At 39.7% G+C, this 18,648-nt stretch overlaps 1 protein-coding gene across 2 annotated transcripts in view; it reads left to right on the forward strand.

Annotated features, from left to right (window-relative positions):
- LOC103368254 (serine/threonine-protein phosphatase 2B catalytic subunit alpha isoform-like) overlaps nucleotides 1–15,556 on the forward strand; it is a 29,173-nt gene extending 13,617 nt beyond the window's left edge. Inside the window, exons 7-14 of one of the 2 annotated variants that reach the window (XM_008296562.1) lie at nucleotides 7,948–8,025; nucleotides 8,164–8,258; nucleotides 10,309–10,434; nucleotides 10,566–10,643; nucleotides 11,444–11,528; nucleotides 11,761–11,858; nucleotides 12,798–12,848; nucleotides 15,378–15,556. In XM_008296562.1, the coding sequence (XP_008294784.1) occupies nucleotides 7,948–8,025; nucleotides 8,164–8,258; nucleotides 10,309–10,434; nucleotides 10,566–10,643; nucleotides 11,444–11,528; nucleotides 11,761–11,858; nucleotides 12,798–12,848; nucleotides 15,378–15,556 (790 nt within the window). The remainder of the gene's footprint in view (nucleotides 1–7,947; nucleotides 8,026–8,163; nucleotides 8,259–10,308; nucleotides 10,435–10,565; nucleotides 10,644–11,443; nucleotides 11,529–11,760; nucleotides 11,859–12,797; nucleotides 12,849–15,377) is intronic. The other variant, XM_008296564.1, reaches the window with a different exon arrangement.
- The last annotated feature ends 3,092 nt before the right edge of the window (nucleotides 15,557–18,648 follow it).

The raw sequence follows: 18,648 nt of genomic DNA on the forward strand, positions 1-18,648 counted from the left end.
GGGCTACACTTAGAGACAGACAACCAAGCACACTCACATTCACACCTACGGACAATTTAGAATCACCAATTAACCTCAGCATGTTTTTGGACTGTGGGAGGAAGCCGGAGAACCCACGGGGGGCTGCACGGGGAGAACATGCAAACTCCACGCAGAAAGATCCCAGGTGTCCTCACCGGGACGCGAACCGGGGATCTTTTAGCTGTGAGGTGACGGTGCTAACCACAGAGCCACCTTGCAGCCTGTAAGCACCATGTGCAACATTTTTTTCAAGTGCCCACCAGTGTTACCAACACTAGAATAAAAACAGTAACTCTACATATGATACATTTTTTTACTACTTACAGTTTTATTTGTTTGCGTACTTGTCTTCTATCTGCTCTGTGTAAACACAGCCTGCAGTTCAGCCAAATAGTCCTTGAATTTTTGTCACATGACTGTTAGTCTCAGTTGAGTCAGTAATGACTTCTAGTTTTATGCCAAGAAGCACAGATTTTTTTTTTTTCACACTCTGGTTAGTGCAAATGGTTTGTTTTTGCCAAATTTTTAAACAAGACATGTACAAAAAGGGATTTTGATGAAACAGAACAGCAAGGCACAGATGAGTAGTTCAAGGATCATCAGAAAGTTGAAAATCCAACAATTCTGTCTGTTTTACCAGGGTTATTTTGTCCAAATAAATGCTGTAATTTTGGTGATTTTATTAAAAAGATAACATGCCTTTCACATCTGCTGGCGGGTTTTGGGGTTTAGAGAGTTAAGCAGTCGAAGCAGATGAGAGAAAGGGAATGACATGAATTTAAAGTAAACTCCCAAAGTCGTCAGTGTTGATGAGATATCATTTAGGCTTTTAAGAAGATTCGCTGCAGTGCAGGGAGAAGTTTGACTGTTACACAGATGTTGTGCAAATGAACTCTTAATGTCAAAAATAGATGTTAAGACTGTAAATTATTAATAGATATCAAACATTTGTTGGTAACTGAGCGAGGAGAAGAAAACAACAAATAGAGGCACATTTAACAAGAAGAGTAAATGATTCGGTAAATGAATAGCTAAACGTCGCCTTAAAACCTAAAGACTTTTGACTTACAGAACAGATTGTTACAGACAAAAGATTAGATGGATAGACCCAGGCTCAAATAAAAATATAGGCAAAGACAGGATGGAATAAAATATAAAACATAATAGCGAGGCAAATTGGGAATGGGCTTGTTACACAACTCTGTTTAACAACCTCTGTGACAGCATGTAAAGGAAGGAGCGAGCAGTGTCCTAATAGCGAGATGGAAGAGAGCTGTGGAAGTAGGTGGTGGTGAGGAGAAGAGATTAGGTGGCAGTTATGGTGAGAGTTTTCTTAATGAAGGTTCAGAACAGTACAGACCCAAGCGTGGGAGCTGCAGCTCTGCTTAAATCACAAAAAAAAGGCAGCAAGACTTATTCCTCCACTGAAGAGGAAATGACATTCTGGACAGTGCGTGCAAGATAATTAGAGTACAGAGTCACATTATAACCCAACTGTAGCGCTCATTTCTGAACACATGTACAAGGTGTCGCTTGTTTGAACGGATATCAGATGGAATAGTTCCACCGAAGTGTTGTGTGCAGACCCAGTTTAAAACGACCCTGACAGTTGTGCATATTTTAATCAGTTACTTCCACTCTGCATGCTGTTTAAAGGAGTGATGATCTTCTCCTAATGCACGTGATTTATTGTTTTTGTTTAACTCTCTAATTCCCCAACAGGGTTGGTTTTAAAAGGCATGTTGTCTTTTAATAAATCCCCAAAATGCCCATACAGTATGTCACATTTCTGCAAATACTGTATTACATCTTTTCATGGGACTACACTAAAGAAATGACACTTTGCTACAATGTAAAGTAGTCCGTGTACAGCTTGTGTAAATTTACTGTCCCCTGAAATAACTCAATACACAGCCATTAATGTCTAAACCACTGGAAACAAAAGTGAGTACACCTCTAAGTGAAAATGTCCAAATTGGGCCCAATTAGCAATTTTCCCTCCCCGGTGTCATGTGACCCGTTAGTGTTACAAGGTCTCAGGTGTGAATGGGGAGCCGGTGTGTTAGATTTGGCGTTATCACTCTCACACTCTCTCATAGTGGTCACTGGTAACATGGCACCTCATGGCAAAGAACTCTCTGAGGACCTGAAAAAAGACTTGTTGCTCTACATAAAGATGATCAAGGCTATAAGAAGGTGGCCAACACCCTGAAACTGAGCAGCAGCACGGTGGCCGAGACCATACAGCGGTTCAACAGGACAGGTTCCACTCAGAACAGGCCTCGCCATGGTCGACCAAAGACGTTGAGTGCACGTTCTCAGCGTCGTATACAGAGGATGTGACATACTGTAATTCAACAGAGCCAGACACTAAAAACATAAACAATCACCAGATATTCAACTTTATGACAGTTCTCAAACTACTTACGTGTGATGTCAGGAAAATGAACCAAATCTAATTCATCACAATGGCTTCATTCTACATAACTCAATTAAAAGTAAAATGACAAAATAAATTGCTGACTCTCACCAGATTCTGTTCAATACAAACAAATGTTGCACTCCTTGGTGTAACCGAGAAGCCATTAGTGGCTCATCTGCAACCAAGAGTCATGTGACAAAAGAATTCATGAACTTTTCAGCTGAACTGCAGGCTGTGTACTCAGATACAGGTATGGAGACAAATTAAAAATGTCAGTAGTAAAATATCTACACTTTGTAGAGTTTGTTTTTGAATGGAATAAGGTTGTACGTGCTGATTCCAGGTTGTGGTGTTGTTATAGTGCACAATGAATTCCTGGGTTCTCTCTACTTCTAGTCATGGTTGCTCTGTTTCCATAGAGGTGCAGGACTTTATATTGCAGTGAAAAATGAGGCCACAGTGAGTATAAATGTAACAGGACAGGAGGGTTAAATATGTTTGTGCTTCCTGAACACTGGATTCTATTTCTGAGATTGCAAAGATGCAACACTTGCTCTAGAGCACAGTTTTTCCTCCTTTTTTTTGCTTTATTTTCTGGTATAAATGCCTCTTCATGATTGCTCTACTTGAAAGTTTCTCTTCTTAGCAAGGCTACTTAAACATCTTTGCAGCTATAAACGCATTCGCATGTAGACTGGGATAGAATTCTCTGATTAAGCAAGCTATCCAGAGCTGAGAGTTGGTTTTAGTACCAAACTGAGATGAACTGAAGCCAGCGACTGAGTGAAACATCAGTGCGCAGTACGAGTTAAAGACACATTGCTTTAACCTGATCAAAACAAACAACAGTAGCCATTAAAGTGTCTCAACTTCCCCTTTTCACTACTGTAAAATGGTCACCGATATTGTTTCGCAGCGAGATCGGAGCTCTGTGAGGATTATTCTGTAGATGTGTGGAGGATGCTGCTATAATAGTCATCTATCTCCCCGTGGCTTTGTTCTGCCTTCACTCTCAAACTTACCTCTCCATCATTATGACTCTTGCCAACCATGCAGTATGTATGCAGCGCGGAGAACGCCGTTCTCTTGGGGATTTTTGGGAAATGCGAGAAAATCAATATCTGGAATAAAAGTGGATAGAGGAGGTTGAGGAAAAAGGTGGCGCATTAACTATTAAATCAAACGTAATGCGGTTATTGGACTTGAAGCTGTCACAATACATTAACTGTACACAGAAACACAGCAGTGGGGAGCGTTGTTTGCCTCCCTGAACATGTGTTCCGTGAAATCAATGCTGGGAATTTTTCACAAGTGGCCATAGAACTGATTGTTCGTCAGAGGAGGGAAGAATGCAACTAAAAATCTAATGTTTACATATAGTAAATTCCAGATGTGTTCTTGTTATTATCATTTGTGACGATGACTACCTCATATTAAGATGCATATTTTTTTGATAAAATTATGAATTAAGCCTATAAAAAAAAATAAAGAAATACTTGTGAAAAGCATTTGCATACAGCTTTTACATATCATATGTATAATTTATGTGGAGGAACAGCACGACTGCCGGCTTCAATAACGTGATGCGGAGCTCTCGTAGCGCTTTAACATATAGTTTTCTGTATTCTTTTCACATAATGTTGTCACACTCCATCTGGCCTTTTGCCACCTGAGCTTTGTGATTATTAATATGATCCTATACATTATTTTTTTTTAAATTTTGGGGAGGGGGATGAATGTGATGACCACCAGCCTGACAGATGGATTTCCTAAGGTGAAAGAAAAAAAAAAAAACCCTCTCAGTTTCACACTCACAACACAGCACTTCCATCTCTCTCTGTCTCTTTCACTCATCCTCACTTGTCAGATTCCTCGCGCTCTCTCACTCACAGGCTCACCGACACATTATTGTGTGTTTTCACAAAGGGGAGAAAAAGGGAATGTGAGCCGCAGGCAAAGCATTGTGCGCGCTCTCTCGCAGATAATCAATAGATAGCGTTGGAGCGGACGAAAAAAAATAAATTTGTATATTAGATGCTGGGATATTATTACATGACACAGAAACAATAGAAGAAAAATACTCTGTGCGGCTATGAGGAACTTAATCTTTTGTAAGAGCGATGCAGAAATTGCCCTTATTTCGAAGGTAGGGATGCATTGTAGATGTGTTTTTTAATAGAAACGGTTATATAACGTTTTTTTAAGCCCAGCGTGGTGCAGTTCTTTTAGGGTGAACTGACAGCCATAGTGGAAAGAGTTACAACATATTCCCGTCTGTGTGTAACGCAGCTATTCCTGTAATTTATATATTGGCCACCGAGGGAATGTCAGCCATGTGACCTAGATAAACGGGGAGGATGGCACACTTTCGCCAGGTGCTCAGGGCACAGAAGTCTCCTTGTTTTTCTTCCGGCATAAACCTTTGAGCACTTAAATATTTTAAACGCTTCTGAAAGTTTGATGCGTCCGAGGATGGCAGCGACTGTAAGGAAGTGCAGGAGGAGAGGATTGTTGCTGGGGAGGATTTTACTCCATGTTGTTGTGTAGAGGTGGAGGGGGGGGGGGAGTAATTATGTTTAAGTGCCTAATCATTTTAGCTGTTAATTGGGAAAGAAATGCTTTTGTGCTCCCCAAAGTTGCTGCTTTTCTGCAGTTTATTGCAGTGAACTGAATCTTTTTCTGTTGTAGACTGCAATTTAAAGACATCACCTTAAGCTTTGGGACACTGTGAAGGAAATTTTTACTGCTGTCTGGCATTTTTATCGAACAAAAAAATACTTGGTAGGTTACTTGATATCAAAAATGGTACTTTTAATGTGATTAAATCAAAGGTGATTGATGGTGATGGTGGTGATAACTGGTGATGTAGGTTTGCATTACATGTTAATGAAATGTGTGCTAATAAGTTACTGAGTGTTAGTCGCTATTTGAAATTTTGTAGAGTCCAAAATACAGTGAACACTGATTACTGCAAACAGTAACACATGAAGACTATACAAAAGTTTTTCTATCTTCAAATTCCTGCATGGAAACTTATAAAAGCAAAGTTTTTCACAATAATAAACTGAAATGTGTCTAGTTTATTTTGCTTATTTAAAGGATCCCCATTTGCTGAATTGCATAGCAATCAGCTGATCTTCTTGGACTTCCTGGACAAAATGAATGATTGACCCAGTATATGTGGTTGTAAATAAGGAGAACACTTTCTTGTGACAGCAGCGCCTCAGCCATGCATTAATGTGATCTGTTAAACTCTTTAAGGTGAACGTCTGAAATTTGGGCCTCATGCCCTAAAAGTCAGGGACGTCTGGGTTTGCATGTCACTTCTGCTGTGACGGTTGTCTTCACTCGTGTTTCTTTCTGAGCTGTTTTGACAGGACGATCTGTCGGTGGACATACGCCTTGTTCATCTGGCTTCATCAATAATTATCAAAGACATTACAGAAGAAATTACAATTTACAAGCACAGTATATCAAGTAATGATAGATTAAGTACCAATCAAGCAAACTTGTAAACAGGTTGGCACTTGTGACTGATGGATTAAAGGATATCCTTTTTTAGTCTGGTCTGGAATGCAGCTGTTGGAATAAATAAAGGCATCACAAAGGGCTTTTTAAAATTTGTGACCTGTAGGGATGTGACAGATTGAGGTGGTGCTGAATTGAGGCCATAAATCGTTGCATTTTAAAACAGCTCATCAAATTGTAATCTTTTTTTTTTTTTTCTCTCTCTCTCTAACCGAGGAGACACAGTTTGAAGTGATAATGCATTTCTGAATGGCGTAACACAACCTTGAGGCATTACGTAACAACTGTGGTGAGAGGTGCTAAATGGTTCCCCTGCAATGGTAGTTAGCTGGAAGTGTCCCAATTCTCATTATTCGTCTGTCCTGTGTGACACGGCGCCGATGTTTTCAGCTTTCACTTCTTCTGTGGAGGCAAATCGTGGTCTTTAATCTACTGCCTTTCTGATTCATGACTGTGCAACTCTGATCTGTAACACAGGAAATACTATCATCATACTTCAGCGGAGGAGTCGTTGTGATCGTAGCCGAAAACACAGGGAGGACAGGCATGGTATGCAGCAAGTATAGGAATAACAAAAGTATAGCCTCAGTCAGTTATTGGGAGATTATTATCGTACAAGCAGCATAGGAGAGGTTGTGTTGCAGTTAAATCAATGATTGAAGGTGTTTGTCGGATGATGTTCATATACATATGCAGCTTTTTATAGATGGTGACCCCTAATGTCACTGGTCACAAAATGAATGTTATTAGACAAAAAAAAAAAGAGTTCAACAGTCAGAACTGAGTGCAAACACTGATAAGCTTAAACCTTATGGTCGCCACTGCCTTATATTCTGTTGGTATAAGCATAAAAAGAAGGAGGACATAGAAATACTCAAGTAAAGTATTATTACTCCTAAATTTAAGTTCAGTATTTGAAGAGATGTACTGTACATTGCTGAATTCTGCATGCAACAATCTGTTTAATTATTTTAAATTAACATATAGGTACCCCCAATATGACAATTAGATCTCAAAATAAAAATATGATAAAAGCCAAAAGAAGTCCATACAATCACAAAAATATAGGTTAAAATATGTTGCAAAACAATGTAGCCACTCAGTCCCATCCATGTTATGTTCATTTCACTGCTACGTGCATAAACAGCAGGAGAACATTTTTAGGTTTCTGCCATCAACAACCAAAAGACAACCAGCACTGGACGTAGAGGTGCAAGACTCTTGTAAAAAACGAGTCGACATCAACACATCGCCAAGCAAAGGAAGATACTTGTTGTAGTGAATCACAGATCTCCAGCTTCATAATGGGCTGTAAACCCTTTGATAAGTGTCACTGTGCTGTTCAAAGTATCAACAGTACAGACAAAGAAACTCCACGTCTTGAAGTGCACCTTTAAGATGTCAAACAGATCCTGAGGCAACATAATCAGACAACTTAAGCATGTTTTTCATAGTATCATATGGACGGAGCATCGATGCTTCAATAGACTTCTATATAACAAAGGGGCCGATTTCATACCATATGTGTGCAGCGGCGCGCTCCGTCTGAGCTAGCTCACAGGGTTCATCCATTTTCAGCCATATTTCCTGTCAGGTTAGAGCTGGAGGGCAGGAAGCTCCGACTGCCGCTTACTGGGTTAGCCTTTTTTTTTTTTTCTTTTTACTGCAACAGGTAGCTGTTGGATGGGTTTTTCATACCCTTGCATCACCCTCAGCCAGGCTTTCATAAATGCATTTATGAGTGATAAATCTTTGTTGTTTCATTTTCTACTGAGTGAAACTGTATATGAAATTAGTACCTTGCAGTTTGAAAAGTTCTGTTGTGTGACGGGGGTTGGGGGGGGATTCTGTTTGACTTATGGTAGGATTGTGTACTTAATGGAACTCTGTTGTTAGCTCTGCTCTTTTACTCCACAGTCCATGAAAAGTGTTTGCAGCCACATCTCTAAACCCAGTTTTTATTTACTCTTTTGCAGTTATCCAGCTGTATGCGAGTTCCTACAGAGCAATAACCTATTATCGATTATCCGGGCGCATGAAGCACAAGATGCCGGGTATGTTATCACTACAAAACACATGAAAAGCACACACCTACAGACCTACAGGCACAGACAAAAATAGATACGTATTTACATATGTAAGAAGGAGCTCTGCCTTTCTTCTGTCTTCACCTCCACCTGACCGCCTTGAAGCTACCGGATGTACCGCAAAAGTCAGACCACTGGATTCCCATCCCTCATTACCATCTTCTCTGCGCCAAACTACCTGGATGTTTACAACAACAAAGGTCAGAAAAATCTCTTTATCTCTTCTGTCTTTGATTTAGTTTGCGGTTTCATCTCTGATCTGTCCTGGTCAATTAATTTTTGTATCACAGAAATTGGTATGAATGATACTCGGTTGTTTGAAGTTCGTGTGACTCACTGACTGTGGGTAGAAGCTTGCCATTGGTCCCCTTACACGTGGTTAGCACCGTTGCCTCGCAGCAAGAAGGTTGCCAGTTCGCATCCCGGTGAGGACACCCTGGATCTTTCTGCATGGAGTTTGCATGTTCTCCCCATGCAGCGTGGGTTCTCTCCGGGTTCTCCAGCTTCCTCCCACACAGTCCAAAAACATGTTGAGGTTAATTGGTGATTCTAAATTGTCCGTAGGTGTGAATGTGAGTGTGCTTGGTTGTCTGTCTCTAAGTGTAGCCCTGTGATGGACTGGTGACCTGTCCAGGGTGTCCCCTGCCTTCACCCTGGGATAGACTCCAGCCCCCCCACGACCCTGGTGAGGATGAAGCGGTGTATAGAGGATGGATGAATGGATTAGTTTTTTATAGTTATTTGAGTGACTATTGCGAATTTTGCCTTTTTTTTAATGTAAGGGTATGAATACATTTGAGAACGACTGTATCTGAGACTAATGTAAAATGAATATACTCCTGCATTAAAATGTATTATTCCCATACATCATATCATTTATATCGCTCTGTAAGACAGACTGGCATACCCTGAGCAAATAATTTACTGTTAAATCAAAGTTATAACAGTCAACGGTAAAGCATGGTGCTATGAACGAGAGGCGCTTCTGTTCCAACACCTGCACCCTTGGCCTTTTAACCGCATCTAGGCCGGATTTTACAAAAAAAACAGACTTGTATACAACCAGTCGATGAACACACACACAATGGAGCTGCACACTGTCCTCACTAAAGGGCCATGTTGCATTTCAGAACCCTTAAAAAGTGGCCCTACATGTGATAAAATGACTGCCATGGGCTCCTCTGACTTATCTATTAAAATGGTTTTAACAGCGCAGACTGGAGTGCACGGGTTAATGTAACTGCATTTAGCTGTGAGCAGGCATAAGAATGCATCAGGGAGCCCCCGTTTGTTTGTGTTCTCAGATCTGTGTCTTGGTTGCCATAGGCTATGGGAGATGGGGAGCGTGGGAGGGACTGTCGGCGCTGCTGACTATCTCCATGTGGCTTTATCCCTCTTGATGTAACAGTGTCAGCAATCCCTGGCCTCAGCTGGGCCATCTAGTGGTTGAATATCTGTTTTTTTTTGTTTGTTTGTTTGTTTTTTTTCCCTTTTTCTCTTACTGTTGAAAAAAAACATTAAGCCGAGTAACATCAGTGAATATGAATACATTTACAGACAGCGCATGAAACATGGTGCATGTGGCTGTGACAGCACACCATGTAAAGATTCTAAACTAGAAAGCAGTATAAATATGGGTTTTTGTAGCATGATATCACTTTTACTTAAGGGAATAACAAATATCAAATTCTATTAAACACTTCTTACAGAGGGATTACAACTTTGGAGCTGGCTATAAATTAAAAATGTACCCGCTGAGGTTATTTCCAAATGTGTCTGCAGTAGAGGCTTATTTAAGTCAGATTTTAGAAAGGGGGAGGGGGATGCTCCAAATCAAAAGAACCACAGATGTTATTTGCTTGACCTGTAAATATTCTGATTGTTTAAGTGCTTCTAAAGTCTGTTTCCATTTAATCATTTTTCTCAAAAGTGCCAGTGGTATTCTTAGACTGAGGATTTGTATGTGAATCTTTGTGTCTCTGTATAATATGAATTGTAATGATGTATACAGTTATTATGCCTATATGCAATGCATTACCACATGTACTTATCAGTATTCTCTTTATGTTACAGAAAGGTTTTATTCATCTCTAACCTCAATGTATAATTCATGATCCTTTAATGGGCTGAGCAATTTAAACAATCAGCTCTCCTCTATATAATATGATTATACTTGATAACTGCAATACGTCTTTATTTAAGAGGAAGGTTTTACTCTTCTTTTTTTTCCCCTCTCCTTTTCCCCAACAGCTGCTGTACTGAAATATGAAAATAATGTCATGAACATCCGACAGTTCAACTGCTCACCCCATCCCTACTGGCTGCCCAACTTCATGGATGTCTTCACCTGGTCTCTGCCATTTGTTGGAGAGAAAGGTATCCTTTTTTTAAATTCTCACGACAAAGTGTTTTATTATCTGTCAGGTGCTTTAAATATGACAACGTATCCTAATGTGTCATCTCTGTGTAACTTTTTCCACCTCTCTTTCACACTGTTTCCTCTCCAGTCACAGAAATGCTGGTGAACGTGCTGAGCATCTGCTCCGATGATGAGCTCATGAATGATGAAGATGAGATCTTTGACGGTGAGAAGTGTATTGTTTGTACTTTTCACTGGTGCGTTGTGGGTTCAGTTCACACTTCATACACTGAAACAAAGAAAGCTGCACACGCTGCTGTTGATATCTGAACTGTTGTGAGAAAACAACTCTTGTCTTCATCAGGGTGATTTACATGCTGTGTAGAAAGCAGCCTACATAGACTCTATAAGAAGACCTGCTAGTTCGTTGGCTGGTGAAGTGGTGACGGCACACTCCTCCCACATCTGTGGGATTCACAATATGGATTTTGGCTTTTCTTTGTTTTCGAGCCAAATTTGTTTGATAGTTTGGCTTCGTTCTAGCACCGACAGGCATAATAGAAATAAAGGCGTTAAATCAATCCCATTTCCATATGCTTTTATGATTTAAATATCAGCTGAGATTCGTACATTGCATGCAGCATATTGCCACTTGATGTTGACATGGTAATTCAGTTAAACTAGAACAGTAGCTTATAGTTTTTAGTGCTTAGGGAAACAGAACATAAGATGACATTTATTGCATCAGGAAGGCCATTAAACATGGTGTCTGATTCACTACATATAGGCCTCGATGACAACATCTGCTGGTATACAGTGTCAGTATGTAAAGCAATGCAACAACCTAGACTATGTGGTACCTATCACAGTATCCTATGCACATACACAGTATAGTATACCATATATTTATAGTATTTTCTGTGCTCTAGAACCCTACTTAACAGTTTCTCATGTATTATCCTAGCTTATGACAGCGTTTTCGATGTCTGAGAAGTCTAGAATGACAGTATTTGGATTTCTTTACAGCCAATGCAGCTGCAGCCCGCAAGGAGGTGATCAAAAACAAGATCCGTGCTATTGGGAAAATGGCCAAAATGTTCTCAGTTCTCAGGTAAACTTTTCGTTTGTGTGTGTGTGTATGAAAATGTAGGTATGATAATATATTTATGTATTCAAATTCAGAAACTGTATGCATCTGTGCGTCTGTGTGTCGAGCGTTTGTGTGTGCCCACACTGAGTCTGCTGTTGTCAGAGTGGGGGCATTAAGTGTTTTATTTCTCCAGTCTGATCAAGGTTCAGCAAAATTTTCTGACCTGTTTGCCTCTCTCTGTCTTTTCCTGCAGAGAGGAGAGTGAAAATGTGTTGACGCTTAAGGGTCTGACGCCCACTGGCATGCTGCCAAGCGGGGTTCTCTCTGGAGGCAGACAGACACTGCAGAGCGGTGAGTACAAGGCTCAGCCGAAGCCTTTTCGCTGTCATTTACTCCCCGTTTTCTGTTTCTCCTCCTCATCACCATTCTCAGTCCTACCATTGCTCTTATCTCTCCTTCAGCCGTTCGTTTTCTCTTCTCTGCTTTAAATAAAGAGGAGCTGACTAGCATTGTTTTTAGCCTCTTAGTGATGCTCTTATCACATTGAGGATATGGAGGAGAACGTGATGGTACAGACAAAATCCAAGATCTTCCTCATCTACAATAACAAATTATGTCACACAATATAGTATAACACCTGCATCACAGTGTTTAGAAAAACTTGTTTCCACAGTTTTATCATGGATCCCTTTGAGATCTGTGTCCCGACTGATATCACAATAAGTTCAAACCTAAACTTTAAGCTGCTTTACAGTTTTTTAATTTTAATGTGGCATGTCAACATATCCACTTACAAGGTTTTCTGCAACTCTATTAGCAAAAGATCGGATATTTGCACATACAGAAACAAAAAAACATGGGAATCCAACTAGAATCCCATTTTCTCAGTGAGAACATGTTTGATTTTTTAAGCCAAGAGTTTCCAAAATTGCAACATAGTGATGAATAAAGCTATTTTAATTTTTCAGAATTAATTACGGCGCATAGTCAGTGTGACGTCAGTGCAAGTAATTTCTGTCCTATTACCTAAAATGTGCCTTCTACTCTTTCCATCTCAATATCGCTGTTACTCACCGTCTCTTTCACTCTATCTCTGTTATTTTTCATATGAATTTTCTAACCCCAGTTTGACACTGAGTCTCTCAGTATTAACGCATGCCGCTCCTCTGAGTTTGGCTGTAACATGTAGATCTCATCGGGCCTAACACGAGCCGCCTTTTCTCGCTGGGGCTGCGTTTTACATTTGCATGGCTTTATCAGGAGTAACCTGATCCCCTCCTCCCCCCTCAGCCACCATTGAAGCCATTGAAGCCATCGAGACGCATGATGAGGACAGAGAAGGTAAACCGGTGCTCCTTCTCCCACCCCTCTCAGTACTATCAGGGTTCTCCTGCTATGGAGGCCACCTGTCACTGACAAGTTCATTCACACGACAGCTCACACAGTAACGTGGACCCTACTCTTGTAAGCCTTGACGCTGGTAGGGCTGGCACTTTACTTTGCAGTAGAGTAAAACACAAATCCAACTAGATGATTGGATTTTCGAGAGATTGATTTATAAAAGATCATTAGTTAAAATAAAATAAGTTGTTATTTGTAATGAAGGCTACCCTATACACAGTATTATCTTCCAGGAAGTGTTTTTAAGTGGGTGCCTAAGTGGCAAATAGAAGAAACATCCCACAGCTGAGGGCTGTACTACGAAGCCAGATTAGAGGGTTATCGAGATATGTTGAGCTTAAAGTCGGAGTTTTCAGTCTCATGAAGGTGGTTCTCTTTTTACCGGGCTAAATCTCCATGGTAACTGATGCTGTGGAGCTAACCTGGTCGGGAGCAGGTTATGTTCAGAGTTTCAGATTTAAATCGGCTGGAAAGAGCGTCTCCCTTTAACCAGATTGTTTCCTGACTATTATTTATGAGCGATACAGATTCTCAGCTGAGGGAATATGTTTTATTTGCAAACATGCTCAGTTGTGTGTTACTAATATCACCACTAATATCACTAGTTACGCTATTGCACATTGTAAATATCGCATTGCCATGGGAACCAGACAGGTATTTAGTTGGCGATGCAGAAATCACATAAAAATGTTTTTATGTTTGGCTCTGATTTGCTGTCAAGTACGTTTGCATGCTGGTACTGTAGCTGATAGAACACAGATTAGAAAATGGATTATTCTACTGGTATTTATTACAGAGAATATTCAATAACATTAGTTTTGCTTTGATTTGGCCAAAAATTAAAGTGATATCCTGCATTATGGGACAGTGTGGGACCTAAATACACTTCAATACAAGATCATGTTTAAATATATGAAGCTTAACTTTAACGTGCAGTTGAAAACAGGCTGCTGCACCTGTACAATATTATAAATTACACACATTTAACAGTTTTCTACCAGCATTTCTGTCTTGCACTATTTGCAGTAGCTTTTTACTGTCTTAATATTTTTATGTTCCTCATTGTTCTTCATTAAAACAACGTGTTGACTGAAGCAGCTGCAGACAATTCATTGAGTGCAGAAGAAGAGTCACATGATGCGTTACACACCCCTTTTTATGTGGTCTGAAGCAGAAAGTCTGAGTTGTCAAAGAAAGTTGAAAACCACCTTCATGATATGTGTAATCTCTGGCTGGGGCTTTCGTTTTTGTCAAGCCAGCTTACAGAAAGAAAGCCTGGCTATGTCAAACTTGCTTCGTAGTGCAGCCCTCTTGCAGTATGTGCGCTATGGGAAGCTGGTGAGGGATCCTGATCTTGTAAATGTTGAGTCGAGGCACATGCTCTGAGAAGATAACGTTAATGCACTCCTGTTCCTTGCGGACAGATGAAAACAAGAAGTTCCTTCTCGTGTATTAATCTACTTCTACAGCGTCCACGATGACTGCAGCATCCATTTGTGTTTGAAAATTAGAAACTGGGAGGGAAAATGGGAAGTTGGGGGGAAAATGCTACATAAAAAATAAATAGCTTTTTAAGGTATCAAGGAATGTTCATGATAAATTAAAACACTGCAAAGTCAAGTGCTGCTATGAGATGCATGACTAAAGCACATTGTTTTGGGTTTGGCTTGTAAATGGCCTCCATCTGGTTCTAAAAAGTGTTGCATGCATATGAACAAGAAACAGACCAGAGCATCAACATGAAATATGCATCCTGAAGCCTGAGATTCCTGAGGTAATCTTTACTCACTAACCGAGTCGCTGCAGTATGAGACAGCAGTTAATCAGCACTAACACATCTCATTTTCACTCACATGTGTATCTGATCTGAAATAAGTAGCAGAGGACGACAGCAGGTAGACACTGAACTGAACTGTGTTTGTTTTTTGTTTTTTTCACAATACGGGTAAGTTCACTGAGTCTTGTTGCATTTTTGCTACTGTACATGTTTGAATTATTTAGACATAAACATCTTTTTACTTTTAACTGATGTGTTTTCTGTTGAGACCGGATGCTGGGGTGTGACATGGAATGTCATTAGAGGGAAGGGCAGTTTTATTGACAAAAAGACGTGTCAAACAGCACCATCTATTGGAAAGTAAGCAGTTTAAACACATGGAGGACATGTTAATGATGCCTCCTAGAAACTCACTTTTTTGCTCTAGAAAGCTCGTGATGGACTTTAGCAGCTTCTACTTTGCTGTGTCACTAATTTTAGTTGCAGAGTGAACAGCTTGTATGCGCAATTAAAAAAAAAAAAAAAAATCCCAGTTGTTCCTAACTCAGACTGATGTTCTTTCTTTAGAATGCCTTAGAAATAGCAGCATCATTTGATCATACCCAACATGAGGTGATGTGAGGAATAATCTAATATTGTGCCATTACATGGGGGTCCTGACCTCATTATATGTGTTTTTTTTTTCTTCTCAGCCATCCGCGGTTTCTCCCCCCAGCACAAGATCACCAGCTTCGAGGAGGCTAAGGGCCTGGACCGCATCAACGAGCGCATGCCACCTCGCAAGGATGGGGTGAACCACGTGGGTCACTCCATGGGAAAGATGAATATGTCGGAGGCAAACGGCACAGAAGACAACAGCAACGTCCAGTGATGTGCTGTCTGAGCCTCAGAAAAAACCGTGCCGCTGTTGCGCTGTGCAGCAAGACTTTGCTAAATCGGGAATTCAGGCCTCAGAACATAGAAATAAAACAGGCCCACAGATAGATCATGAAATCTGCAGCAAATCTAAAACGGGCGAAAAGGTCATTTATTTTGTGACGGTGTGTCATTGCACAGGTGGGGGAGGGTGGAGCTGGGGGTTAACAGCAAAGGGCAGGGATGAGGAGAGGCCGGCAGGCTGCAGTTTGACTGGGAAAAAAAAAAAAACAACAAAATCATGTGGTTGAAAGTTGTGTCTGCCTGTTGTTCCCTTTCTCAATTCAACTACAGACTGAATTGCTGGGGGTTGTGTTGTTTCGAGTGCTGACACGTGTCTGCTCCTTCATTACAGGGCCTGGCAGAAGACATAACTGCAGTATCCATGTCACACGAATCATTTTACTGTTTTATAAAGTGTTTATTATGAATCACTCACAAGCTCACTTCATGAGGAAAATAATCTTGTTTACCTACATGTTTTTGCTAGTATTAAATCACACCACTTTGTGAGAAAGAAAGGATAAAGGAAGGAAGTAAAAAAAAAAAAAACTCTTAAAAACATGCAGTGCAATCTTACCGGTGGACTTAAATTTATTGATTTACCTTGTCGTAAGATGCTGTCATCCTGCAACGGAGAGAGAGAGAGGACAGGGTGCTCCATTTGTGCTCACAACAAATGGCCTAAACCACCAAAGCCACCGCTGTCTGAGATCAAACTCCGCCTTGGGTATGTCTCAGTAACCTCCAGCAGCTCCTTTCCTCATCTTCCTCATTATCAGTCATCTCCCAGCAAGACAAACCTTGGAGGGGATGAGGGAAGAAGGGAAGGTGACGAAAAGAGCGTTTGGAAAAAAATTTGGTTCCGCTGCTTGCTGTAGATACCTCAGCATCGCCGATTAACTACCCCCACATGACGACGCATTAGTAGGTGAATCTCAAAGGGTTATATTTCTATCCAGAGCATCCGCAAGGTTATTTACTTCCTCTACACTAACTGTTAAAGCATTTCACGTCACAGAAGCATGGCATTTGAACAAGCTTTACCTCACGAGAGAAAAAAAAATAAAAATTAAAAATCAATTCACTTTCTGGATCGTGTACACTTGAGCGTCCTCTGCTGATGGAGGCTCTGGATCATGGTTTTCTCATCTCTTCTTGCAACTGTTGTGATCAGTGTCTGGACCACAAAGGAAAAAACTGAAGATTTTGAATTGTTTGGGACATACCCTGCTATCAGGACCACGACCTGCTTCTTTCTCACCTGCTTGTTGCTACGGAGAAAGTCAAACAACTTGTGCAGTCACTCGATTAGCGCCCTCTGCACTTTTTGCTGTGCTGCGAATTCATCCTAAGAGCTAAACAAAGTACTATATCAGAGTAAGAAGGAAATTCTACAAATTTGTGAAATCCAAAAGTTACGATATCTTTTGTTCAACTGACCAAGGGTTCGATCCACTCTGATTTTTAAATTTTTTATTTACCCAATTTGATGAACGAATCCCAACCAGAATTTAGTTAATTAATGCTTCTAAGAACAAGTGTTTTCATTTTCACTGACATTTATCTTGCATCGATTAACTTGCCAGAAGTGCTTGCTTCATGAAAACTGAGCACAGTGTAGCCCAAGTATTTGGCTTATAAAACCACTAATCATATTTTTTTTTAAATTTGTTAATCTATATTTCTCATTTGTGAATTGATTTTTTGGAATCTAATTATTGTGGATTACAGTGGAGACACAGGCAGAGAAAAACTTCACTGACAAGTGCCCGTACACTGTGATCCTAATAAAATCAATGTACAAGCGTTGTGGCAAAAATATTTATTATATCACACTGTACAGTTCAATCGTATAATATACTGCCAGGTTGGATTCAAAGAGTCTTTTTTTGACAGATACAAGAAGAGAAAAGTAAAAATTAAACATGAAACATTCTGGTCTTTTCAAAATAAAATAATCGATACCAGTGAAGCCCCAACCAAAAATGACACATACTATAAATTTCTAGAATTTCCTTTCATGCATCAATATTTTTTCTACTTTAAATTCCATCTTTCTATTTAATGACAAAGGTATGTGAATGAAGGATGGACAGAAAGTGATTTTTAACACAGCATCTATGGTATGGAACGCATCAATGCATGCAATTAAGTTCCTAATTGTTATGTGAGATTATAATTGTGATAGTTGTGTTTCAAATAGTAAACTTGAATTCATTTATTTTTGAATTATATTTGTAGTTTTATTTGTCTTGTTTTATAAAAATTTTTATAAATAGGCTTCCTTTGATTGTTTCGGTCCATTTTTTCTTTTCCTTTTTTTCATTCTGTTATTTACTACCACTGCTTTTAATTTTATATTGATTTCTTGTATGCAGAGATGCCCTTCTAAGGTGTGAAGCCTTGTGTTATTTATTTACATTTTTTTTCTGTTGTACTAATGTACAGAAAATGTTCAATAGTGTGAATGAATATAATCTCAGTGAAAAGCAACTTTCAGGCTGCCAAAGCATGATAGCATGGTTTTCAGATGTAAATGAACTGGACACAAAGAAAATCATGTGTTACACTTACATTTAACAGGAAACATTGTACTCTGGTTATATTTACTGCTGATATTATTATTGTTACAATTTAGCTTATGGTTACTTTCCTTCCTCCGTTTCTGGTTCTTGTATGGTCTACATGCATATTTCAACAAACAAATATAATGGATTTTATCTTGCAACATTTTTTTATTATCTATGGAAATATGTTTTGGCATTTGACTTCCTAAATAATACACAACATTGTAAGCATGCCCTATGGGACAAATCACATTTTTTTACTCTTGAATAAAATATGCATGAACAAAACGTGTGGTATAGTTTTTAATTCACTGGCGGAGGCATTAAGGCCCATTTTAACTCCTACGTGCATCCAGATACAACCATTAGAAAAGTAAAATAAATGCCTCGTACGTATTATATAGTGAGTAAAGAGCATTTACTGCAGTTTCAGTTTAATTCAATATCCTGTGTGGACATGAATATATAGTTAGCAACA

The sequence above is a fragment of the Stegastes partitus genome, unplaced genomic scaffold, assembly GCF_000690725.1.
Source record: "Stegastes partitus isolate 25-593 unplaced genomic scaffold, Stegastes_partitus-1.0.2 Scaffold1136, whole genome shotgun sequence".
Taxonomy (NCBI): domain Eukaryota; kingdom Metazoa; phylum Chordata; class Actinopteri; family Pomacentridae; genus Stegastes; species Stegastes partitus.